Source organism: Mus pahari, chromosome 14 (genome assembly GCF_900095145.1).
Source record: "Mus pahari chromosome 14, PAHARI_EIJ_v1.1, whole genome shotgun sequence".
In the NCBI taxonomy this organism is placed as follows: Eukaryota; Metazoa; Chordata; class Mammalia; order Rodentia; family Muridae; genus Mus; species Mus pahari.
In genome coordinates this window covers 37312220-37323735 of record NC_034603.1, presented here as the reverse complement: position 1 = coordinate 37323735, position 11516 = coordinate 37312220, and the positions used below count along the sequence as shown (strand labels likewise).

General features: G+C 49.0%; 1 protein-coding gene across 1 annotated transcript in view; it reads left to right on the top strand.

Moving 5' to 3' along the window:
• Positions 1 to 11516, top strand: part of Dnah2 (dynein axonemal heavy chain 2) — a 125824-nt gene that overhangs the window by 67080 nt on the left and 47228 nt on the right. The window contains 9 exon segments of the mRNA XM_021213005.2: positions 596 to 721; positions 995 to 1105; positions 1437 to 1625; positions 2075 to 2178; positions 2276 to 2465; positions 2912 to 3092; positions 4226 to 4353; positions 4631 to 4783; positions 5022 to 5147. Of these exon segments, the coding sequence (XP_021068664.1) occupies positions 596 to 721; positions 995 to 1105; positions 1437 to 1625; positions 2075 to 2178; positions 2276 to 2465; positions 2912 to 3092; positions 4226 to 4353; positions 4631 to 4783; positions 5022 to 5147 (1308 nt within the window).

Below are 11516 nucleotides of genomic sequence, written 5' to 3'. Positions count from 1 at the left end.
GAAGGACCGGTGGAGGTGAGTGGGGCCGAGGTCTAGAAGGACCGGTGGAGGTGAGTGGGGCCGAGGTCTAGAAGGACCGGTGGAGGTGAGTGGGGGCCGAGGTCTTAGAATCAAACCGTCTTGACCAGCCTGGTCTACAGAGTGAGTTCCAGGACAGCCGGGGCTACACAGAGAAACCCTGTCTCGGAAACAAAGCAAAACAAAACAAAAAACAAAAAAAGAAAAGAAAAAGAAAAAAGGAAATGAAAGGAAAAAGAAAAGGAAAAAGGAAAGGAAAGGAAAAAGAAAGGACTTTGGCTCCCCGGGGAGAACATTTTCAACATGAGCTTTACAGTTACCATTTCCTCAACCACTCGTGTTCTTGACATCTGGCACCCCTTCCTAAACTTAAAGGTTCCAACCGATGCTCCAACCCTCTGCCTTCTGCCCCCACAGCCTTTGGAGACCCAGACGCACTTTCCCTCCTGGGTCCTCAGCCCTCTGCAGTCTCCCTCCCTGCCCCCCCCTGCTCCCCCCTCCCCGTGCCTTCTCTCCAGCGACCTCAGTCCTCTGCCTCAGACCCTTAGACAGAGGATTATTATTTTGTTTTCCCTAGTCATGGCTTGGTGATGTGGAGCGGGCCATGAGGATGACACTTCGGGATTTGCTTCGAAACTGCCGAGTGGCCCTCAAGAAGTTCCTCAACAAGAGAGACAAATGGGTGAAAGACTGGGCTGGCCAGGTGAGCTGGAGCCACACAAATAGGGGGGCAGTGGAGCTAACAGAGCAGCATGTGGAAAGACAGACTCCAGAGGCTCCCAAACAGAGGCTCCCTGCTCCTCCTCCTGGGTCTGGCTCTCATACCCCAAGTACTGGACCGGTTGCTCCTGACCCAAGGCGCATGCGCCATCCTTCAGGCCCTCCTAGGCCCTTCAGTAGCGCTGGGTGCTGGAAGAGGCTGGAACTCAAGAGCTAAAGGTAAAGGCCAGTGAATCAGCTTGTGTACCCGCCTCAGGTGGTGATCACTGCTAGTCAGATCCAGTGGACAGCTGATGTCACCAAGTGCCTGATGACAGCCAAAGAGCGGTCAGACAAGAAAATCCTCAAGGTCATGAAGAAGAAGCAGGTGGGGAGCTGAGACAGGCCTGGCATTGGAACGGGTGGATAGGGGATGGCTAGAATCACAACTGGAATCGAGCTAGTAAGAGCGGGCAAGAACACGGGTGCTCTGGGACAGAAGTGTCAGGGTGGGGGTGGGGTGAGGGTTGGGAGGGTAAGGTAGGGGGGGCAGGGAGGAGTGCATCATGCAGAGCTGAGTTGGGCTCTCCTGTGTAGATATGGATATGGGAATTCTAGGGATCTGGATGCAGTTGGAGGTGACCTCAGTCTGGGATGTGGTACCATCCAGCCTTGGCTATATTAATGCTTCTACTCTTGCCGGTTGTCCTGTCCCACAGGTGTCAATACTAAATAAGTATTCAGAGGCCATCAGGGGGAACTTGACCAAGATCATGAGACTTAAGATTGTGGCTCTGGTGACGATAGAAATTCACGCCCGCGACGTGCTGGAAAAGCTCTATAAGAGTGGCCTCATGGATGTCAATTCCTTTGACTGGCTCAGCCAGCTGCGCTTCTACTGGGAGAAGGTGTTGATGGATCGACTCGCTCCTCTCTTAGGCCCAGACTGACCCATGACGCTTCTATGCATGGACGCGTGCTATCTTCTGACCCAGACCTTGGACTTTCAGAGCTTCTTCCTCGAAGGTTTAGCTCTGTCGCAATCCCAGTTCAGGAGTGGCCAGTGGTTACTCCAGGCAATACTCCTTCTAAGTGCCACTTGATGGCCACTCAGATCCCAAGCAGCTATTTCCATGGATTGGGGTGGGGGGGACATACTGTGTGGAACCTATTTTCTCTCGTGGCCCCAAACCATACCCTTCTCTTTAGCTCTAAACCAGAACCCTTAATCCACTTGCAACCCTTCTGGTGTCACTGAGCCCTGCTGGTCACCATTTCCACATTCCCTGAAGCCCCGCCTCCTGAAGACTCGCCTCCCGAAGCCCCGCCTCTGTCTCATTCTTTTCTGTTTTTCCAGGATGTGGATGACTGTATAATCCGCCAGACCAACACACAATTCCAATATGGTTATGAGTACTTGGGGAACTCTGGTCGGCTGGTCATCACTCCCCTGACAGACAGGTCTGCTGTTGTGGGGTGAACTGGTGTTCCGGGGTAGGAGCTGCAGAGATGCAGAACCTTCCAGTCATCTGACCCGAGTCATGTCTTAAATTCTCAGATGTTACATGACATTGACCACGGCACTGCACCTTCATCGCGGGGGCTCCCCCAAAGGCCCAGCAGGTACTGGAAAGACAGAAACTGTCAAAGACCTGGGCAAGGCGCTGGGTATATATGTCATCGTGGTCAACTGCTCCGAGGGCTTGGACTATAAGTCCATGGGAAGAATGTACTCAGGACTGGCGCAGGTCAGTACCCTGCCTCCCCGTCCTCATCAACTAAATCCCAAATCTGTTTTGTGCCTGTGTGTCTTGCAAAACAGCCTTGCCGCGGGCAGTTCTTACAATCAGAAAGAAACAGGGGAACCCCTTCAACTCCCTGAGTCTCGCATTGCATGTTTGCAAATTCTGTCCATGCAAGGATTAAATAGAGCATGCACAGAAAGTGCCCAGCACACAGGAGCTACTCAGTGCACACAAGTTCCATCCTCTAGCCAACCTGTTGGCTGTCTTGTCTGATGGAAAGCTCTGGCCAAAAGCCATGACACTGTCGCTCAGGTCCCCCATGCACTCCCTATTCAGATGTCACATTTGCTACTACAGCATTTTCATAGGGAAGGGTGTGTTGGGCTGTGGTAGTGGCCTGGGTCACCTCTCTTGCTGTAGTGACTCTGCCTCTCTTTCCCGTTCCACAGAGTGGAGCCTGGGGCTGCTTTGACGAGTTTAACCGCATCAACATTGAGGTGTTGTCCGTGGTGGCCCAGCAGATCCTGTCCATCCTATCTGCCTTGACCGCCAACCTCTCACGTTTCTATTTCGAGGGCTTTGAAATAAATCTGGTGTGGTCTTGTGGGATCTTCATCACCATGAATCCCGGTAGGTGGGAGGAACCAGGTGACACAGGGCGAGAGGGCAGGAGAACCGGGCGTCTGGGATAAGTATTGTGTCCTTTTCCCTCTCTGCACCAAAGCATTTATCTAAGAAGTATTTGACTAAAGATGACTGTGTTCATGTGTGGTCTATTAATGTGACAAAATCCTCAAGGAGGAAAGGGGAGCTTTGGTTCCATGATCTCTGCCATGGACAACTGTTGGTGAGGGTGAGGCAGGCTGTCGTGAAGGAGATCAGGGAGAACAGGACTGCTCAGGATGACCAGGGAGAAGAGAGGCAGAGGGGGGAGGGGAAGGGAGGGAGGGAGGGAGAGAGGGAGGGGTAGACATAGATGGGGAAGGAAGGATGAAGAGAGAGACAGAGAGGAGGGAGACTTCTATTGGTTCAAGGGTATTCTCCAGTGACTGACTTCTTTCAATTAGGCCACACCTTCTAAAGTTTCCGTAGCTTTCAGTCCTTTGATGAGGTCCAGACCCTCCTTATCTAACCACTTCCAGCAGGCCCCGCCCCTGGACCTGCTGCTTTAGGAACAAAGCCTTTAAGGGGCACTTCAGATCCAAATTACAGCCACAGCAGAAGAGAAGACACAAGGAGAGGAGGAAGAACAACTTCCTGTCCTCCCCAAGGGCTTGAGGAACACCTACTTGTCGCTAAGGAAGCCTAGTCTTTTAAGGCTAAGCCCAGTGTCCCAATGGGCTAGCTCCCTGCTCTGCCTTCTATCCCCTTTGGAACATGGAAGTCTCCCTGATGTATAGGGTTTTCAGTTTCCTAGCTGCCCCTTAGGAACAGCTCTGGGGGAAGCATGGAGGAGAGAACACCCTTAGGGAAAGGTCAGATCATAGCGACAGCTGTGAGTTCTACAGGGCTCATGTGGGCTCCGCATAGAGCTCAGCGGTTCTGTGGTTTCCGTTGGAAGCGGCCATGGGAAACAATGAGAGCACCTCTGCAGGAAGAAGACAGGAGGAATGGGGAGCCAGGGATGGGGTGAAGAAGGACTCCATCTTGGAGCTGGGGCTGGGGAGAAAGTTAGGGGCAGGGTAAAGGTTGTGTAAGTGGGATGCTTGAGAGACCAAGTGAGGCAGGGAAACAGGGTTCTAAACAGACGGCTTTGTCTCCAGGCTATGCCGGCCGCACAGAGCTTCCAGAGAACTTAAAGTCCATGTTCCGCCCAATTGCCATGGTGGTGCCTGACTCTACGCTTATTGCGGAAATCATTCTCTTTGGGGAGGGCTTTGGCAACTGCAAGGTATTCTGATAATCTATTCCTTATTTTATTGTTGATCCCTGGAAAGAAGAGCCCCTGAAGGCCTCACAATGTGTTTATCCTACCGGGAGCTTAGAGTGCTGTCGGAGTACAGATGGACAGACGGGTGGTGGGGTGTCTGTCTTCCGCGAAGCCACTAACCAATAATAGCCCAGCCCACGAGATCTCCTACAATTGTTCAGAGCACTCCCTAGATGTTTCAAGTCCCTGAAGGGGACTTGTGGGAGGCGAGCTGTTGTCTCCTCTGCACGGTTCCCAGATCCTGGCCAAGAAGGTGTACACACTGTACTCGCTGGCTGTGCAGCAGCTCTCCAGACAGGACCATTACGACTTCGGCCTGCGCGCCCTCACTTCCCTGCTGCGCTATGCCGGCAAGAAGCGTCGCCTACAGCCGGATCTGTCTGATGAAGAGGTAGGCCAAACTCATGGCCCTCGGATCTTCGCGTCCTTTGTCGCTGGTCTGATGGCTTCAGGGACTTTCCAGATCCTTGCTTTTCCTTCTCCAGATAGGGGTATTCCATGCACACCTCCACCCCTGCCCTACCCACCACCTCGTGCTTTGCCCCCGGCTCGCATGCTTGTCCCTGTGGTGTTGCTGAGGACTGACTGTGGTATAGCCATCGTCTTTAGGTCTCCCTTTAACCCCACAGGTTCTGCTGCTCTCCATGAGAGACATGAACATTGCCAAGCTGACGTCAGTGGACGTTCCCTTGTTCAATGCTATTGTGCAGGATCTCTTCCCCAACATAGAGCTCCCAGTCATCGACTACGGCAAGGTGTTTGCTCCCCCCATCTCCTTTTACTTATTTATTTTAAGATTTATTATTATTATTATTATTATTATTATTATTATTATTATTATTATTTAATGTATGTGAGTACACTGTCGCTGGCTTTTCAGACACACCAGAAGAGGGCATTAGATCTCTATTACGGATGGTTATAAGCCATCATGTGGTTTCTGGGAATTGAACTCAGGACCTCTGGAAGAGCAGCCAGTGCTCTTAACCACTGAGCCATCTCTCCAGCCCAGCCCCATCTCCTTTTAAAAAGAACATTATTTTGAGTTTTGTGTGTCTATGTGGAGGTCAGAGGACAGTTTACAGGAACCAGTTCTCTCCTTCCACCAACTGGGCCCCAGGGATCAGAGGTGGATCATCAGGAATGGCCTCAGGTGTCTTTACTCACTGAGCCCTCTTGCTGGCTCAGTATTTACTCTTTATCAAGCTCCCTGATTTCATGAGGAAGTGTGACTATGTCCTGAACTTCTGTCATTCATTAGGTGTGACTTTGAATGACACAGTTGGCTCCACCTATGAACCACACAAACTGCTTCCTCTCTGACTCATCTCCTTCAGGAGTACTGGCTCACAACACTTATTTACTTACTTTCCTACTTAATTAATTTAGAGATGCGGTGTTACTATGTAACCCTGGCTGACCCACCAGAACTCCCTATATAGACCAGGCTGGCCTCCTATGAACAGGAATTGATTGGCCTACTGCCTCTCTAGGGGTCACTATGTCAGGCTCAGGTAACTTCAACTCAACAGATCCTTGAATATTCACTGAAAGCCCCGCTACCCTGACTGTCTCCACTAGCCCTCGCCCACCTCACCTCCTGTCCTCATGGTGGAAACTTTGAAGAGAGTCTCTGGGAGCTCTGTGGTTTGAGAGAGCAGAGGAACAGAGGAGGGGCAGAGGCTACGAGAGCATCCCCTCCTCTTGTTCGTCCACACACACTGAGCTGTCGTTTCAGTTGAATGCTGGATTAAAACATTCAAAGAAATATGTTCTTTTTCATTACATTACTAAGATGGCAGGAATTCTAGGGGCCTTGGTGTGGCGACAGTGAGTGAAGGGACTTTGAGAGGCAAGTAGGTTCCAATGCTGTTTTCCACCATGGAATTTTGTCAGTCTAAGGCCCCGGGAGGTGGAAGGCAAGCAGCCCAAGCCTGAAGGGGGAACAACATAAAGCCCACTGTTACAGAAGTCAGGGTACAGGGACTCACCCTCCCCATCAACTGATGGGGAGGACCACTTACAACCTGGAGAGATCTGTGCTTGTCTGAGCCCTGGTGATGGCAGGGAGGGGTCAAAGGATTCCTGCACGTCTCTTTAGCTCAGCCTCATGCTGTCCACAGTCAGCATGCATTCTATGGTGTAATTTAAAGTCTCAAGCTTCACCTCCAGGGCAGGAGAAGGGGGTGTCGGTTGTCAGTGCCCCTAGGTGATGGTGGAAGCAAAGGGAATGGTTTCTGGAGGAGCTCAGTCTCAGCCCTGGTCCAAAAGAATGAATAAGGAATCAACCCGGTAACAGAGCCCTGAGGGCAGCACCGGCCTAAAGGGATGGAGGTTGGGAAAACAGGGCCAGCAGAGCGGCAGCCTTTCTCTAGAGCTGTGTAACAGGACTCTGTCAGTCGCATGGGGAGAAAGGAGTTGCATCTCTAAGATCTGGTGCCCTAATGGCCCCGGGTGACTGAGCCTCCCCTGCTGAGTAGAGGTGTCAAGCCTGAGGAACAGCAGGCAGGAGAGAGGAATGAGTCAGATTAACTAGTACTGGATGCTTTCTTTCATCTCTCAACTTGAAGAGTAGGGGCATCCAGACAGGCAAGTGAAAGTATTCTCTCTGGGGGAATCCTTCTGACCCAAGAGGAATGACTGGAACATGGCATAAAGAGCCCAAGTGCACTGTCGCCTGCAGGGCTGCTCTGCTTACAGTCTGGGAGCCCCCCCCCCCAGTCATATCAACAAAAAATGGGAGTAGAGGTAGGAGAATCAGGAATCAAGGCTAACCTTGGCTACATAAGGAATTTGAGAGTAGCCTGGTCTATAATATATATACATGAGAAAGAGACAGAGACACACACACACACACACACACACACACACAGAGGATATAAGGAATATGAACAGATATGAACGGATATAAGGAAAACCAAAGCTCACTGAACACTGACTGAGAAGAGAGTTCTAGAAGGAAGGCCATTATGTGTTACTAGTGGGAGGGAGGAGATAAGGGAGGAGTGGGGATGTTGAGCCAAATCCTTGAGACAGAGACTTTTTTAAATGCAGGGCAACAGACAGTATGGTAAAGAGTCTGAAGGAAAGTGTTAGCCCCGAGAGAAGCAAGGAGTCTACTTTATAAGGGTTTCTGAGAAGAGCGGTGGCCTTGTATCACAAGGAAGCAGGCTTAGTCGATATATGATATGTGACCTATGGTCTGCACAGAAGTAAGGGAGTGGGCGCATTGCCATTCACACCACAGGGCACGAGTCACTCTGGATAGGAGGTGGGGGCTTAGTGTTAATGTGTGACCCAGAAAAGGTGATGGCAGTGAGACTGACCCCGTCTCCCTCCAACCCCACCCCCCAACACAGGTGCGTGTGCATGCGTGTGTGTGTGTGTGTGTGTGTGTGTGTGTGTGTGTGTGTGTGTGTGTGTGTAGGGGGTGTGCTGAGGCTGGGCTTGTCCTTGTCTGGCTTGCATACCTATCTGCTTAGGACTTGGTTACCTGCAGGGCCTAGGTTCCCTAACAAAAGAACCCAAACAAACAAAAAAGAATGGAGAAACAGATAGGCCAAGGAGAGGAAATACAAAACAAACCATCAATGGCATCTCTTCTGGGGAGTGGTGGGCATACCTGCAGACACAGGGACTGGGGGGAGAGAGGATAATCACTCGCCTCTATGCATTCAGGTCAGCCTGGGCCACCAAGACTCCACCCTGTCGAAAACAAATGAACAACAATCAGAATTATCCAAGTGAAATTCTAATGAAATGCCATTAAGAAAGGACTATGGCAGACAAAGGAAAATCTAGGTGAGATAACATTCAAATAATTTCAAAAGTCCAGAGAAGAACGTGGAGGGATGAGGTCCTTCCTCACAGCTAAAGGAGAACCCACATAAACGTGGACTAGAACAGTCCTTTAACGGGGCTGCCCCTGGAAAATTCTACATACTGAACAAGGAGACTATTTCACCTGTTTCCAAGGAGGAAAAGAAAAAGAGGCAAGAGACTAAACACAGCAACAAACCGGGCTGTTCTAGAGCTGGGCGTGGTGGCACACGCCTTTAATCCCAGCACTCAGGAGGCAGAGGCAGGTGGATTTCTGAGTTTGAGGCCAGCCTGGTCTACAGAGTGAGTTCCAGGACAGCCAGAGCTATACAAAGAAACCCTGTCTCGAAAAACCAAAACAAACAAACAAAAAAACCAACGACAACAACAAAAACGGGCTGTTCTGTGTCTTGGCAGTAATACTGGGTATGCTAATAATGGAGCAACCTTCAAAGTTCTAGTGGTAAATAACTAATAACTCAAATTCTGTCTCATCCAACCTTTCTTACAGCTACACTTTCAATGATGCTGATTTCAAACAAACAAAAAGCCTCTAGAGCCGTGAGAGAATGTGGCTTCACTAAAGTGTAGGTACAGACTATGGAAAGTTAGCAGAGAAGCAGACACAGGAACACCATTCATTCAAGAGAAGCTTAAATAACGCTTCGGGGGATGGTCAACAGAGAGCCCAAGGTGGCAGTCACAGGGTGAGCAGAAAGAAGGCAGTCAGAGGAGATCAAGGCTATAAAACCTCTTCAGTTCAAGAACCCTTCCTCTATTGATAAAAAAAATCCAAAGGCTTCCAAAGTGTGTGTAACAGAGAAATTGATAAGTGATGTGGCTATCATTCTGAAACTCTTAATTAACTAGCAGAGTTTGGAGTTAGGTTTGTGATAAGGATCTTGAAACCCAGGTGAGCAACAGGCACAGTATCTGTTAGAGCCCTCAGGGGAAACCAAGCCATCTGGAAGAAAAGTCCCCATCCTGATGGCAATCCTCAGGAGTGTTTACAGGAGACACACCTGAAGCTGAAAGACAAAGGCTTGGGAGTCTCAGGGGAAGAGGTCTGCCAGATAACTACTCATCCAAAGAGAGCTAGGGAAGCCAAGACAGACAGACAGACAGCACAGCCTTCAAGGCCAAAACCTTTGCTGGAAATACAAAGTCACCTCGTGATAATAAAAGGTTCAGATTGTCCAGGAAGATAAAATAGATCTAATCTGGATGTACTTAATGATACAGATTCAAAAGAACTAAAGCTAAATTGGCTGAGATGTCAGGAGAAATAGATAAACCCATAGAATAGAGGTGGTTTTTAACCTCTTTGTAAGTAAACCAGGCTGACTAAAATTTACGGTCATGGAAGATTTGAACAACACAACGGACAACTTTGAGTTGATTTATATCTAAAGACATTTCACTCACTAATAAAAGAACAGTTATTTCTTTGGAGCACACAAAGACCACATAGAAACTGAACATGTAAAGACTATGAGTCTGCCTCAAAAAACTTGAAAGCACCCATTCAGCATATGTATTCTGCCTCCAGTGGTAACTACCCTTTTCAGACAAAGCAAACTTTGCATTTCTATTTATTATCATTATTATTATTAGTGTGTTTATGCATGTGAATGAGTGTGTGTGTGTGTGTGTGTGTGTGTGCATGTGAAAGAGTGTATGTGCACACGAGCTTGCATGATCTATGTGTATGGGCATGCATGCCATAGCATATGTGTGGAGGCCAGGGGCAGCATTGTGGAGTTGGCTGTGAATGACCAGAGTCAGCAGAGGACACAACAGCAAGACTAAGTTCTCAGACAACGGAGATTTATTTGCCCCAGAGGGACAAAGGGCAGGGAATCAGAGACAGATGAGGGTGAGGATGAGGGAGAAGAGAAAAGGAACAAGGGAGAGGGGGAAGGCATATTTGCCCTGGAAGGACAATGGACTGCCTCTGGATGGAGAGAAGACAGATGTGGCTCCATAGGCAAATGGCAGTTTATAAACGGGGGAGGGGACCCAGTGTTAGGAGGAGTTGGTTAGTTTTGATTTTGAGGCGTTTGGTTTGGTTAGTACAGCATTCAAGGTGTAGGTGTGTCTCGGGTAAATCCTACCCAGTCCAGCGGCGTTAGCATCAGGATGCGGCCAGCCTTTTCTTCCAGACTATACTGATGTTGGCTGGACTTTGGTGGTCAGCCACCTTTTACATTTACATGGGCTCTGGGGATCAAAACCTCAGATCACCATGCTGGCATAGCAAATGCCTTTAGCCTCGACACCATCTTGCCATCCCTAAAGCAAACTATAGAAAGATACAACATTAGAAAGTTAAGGAAAATATACAGACCCATGTACAGAAAAATATAACAGACAGGCTCGTGCCTGTGATCTCAGTACACAGGAGGTGAGGCTGGAGGGCAACTGCTATTTTGAAGGAATCATGGGCTATTTAATTGGCTATAGAGTAAGACTGTGTCTCAAAAAAATAAAAATATTGGAGAGGAGGTGCGGTGACTCACACCTTTAATCCCATCACTAAGAGGGCTGAGGTGGGCAGATCTCTGGGTTTGAGGCCAGCCAGGTCAGAGTGAATTCCAGATCCGTCAGGGCTACACTGAGAAACCCTGTCTTGAAAACTAAAAACCAAACCAAACCAAACCAAACCAAAAAAAAAAAAAAAAAAAACCAAACAATCCCGGATGTAGATTTTTTGTTTGTTTGTTTCTTTTTTTGTTTCTTTCTGGTGAGCAGTTATATGGATGTTAGCACTTGAAGGATCTAGTTAAGGAGAAACACAACTTTCTATAATGTAAAAGTATGTTTTATGGGGGAGGGCTTTGTTTTTGTGGTGTATGTGTGTTGTTGTTTTTCAAGACAGGGTTCCTCCATGTATCTCCGGCTGTCCTGGGACTCACTCTGTAGACCTGACTGGCCTGGAACTGAACTCAGAGTTCCGCCTCCTCCGCCTCCCGAGTGCTGGACCCCCGACTAACCTGAAAGTACTTTTTAAATTAACTTATGTCTGTGTATGTGGGTGTTTTGTCTACACCACCCACTCCAGACCATGTGTGTGTCTGGAGCCACAAAGACCAGAAGAGAAGGGAGACTCCTCTGGAGTTATAAGTGGTTGTTGTTGTGTTTATAAAAAGATAGAGAGGGGAATATGTTTTGGTGGAGGTGAAGTCAGGTATGGGGCAAGGGGGTGCCTCTTGAGGGCCCATGCTGAGGCATCCCTTCCCCCAGAGGGCCCAGCTACATGATGGTATAGTATAGAATAGAATTTATTCGGGGCATGGGGAGGGGAG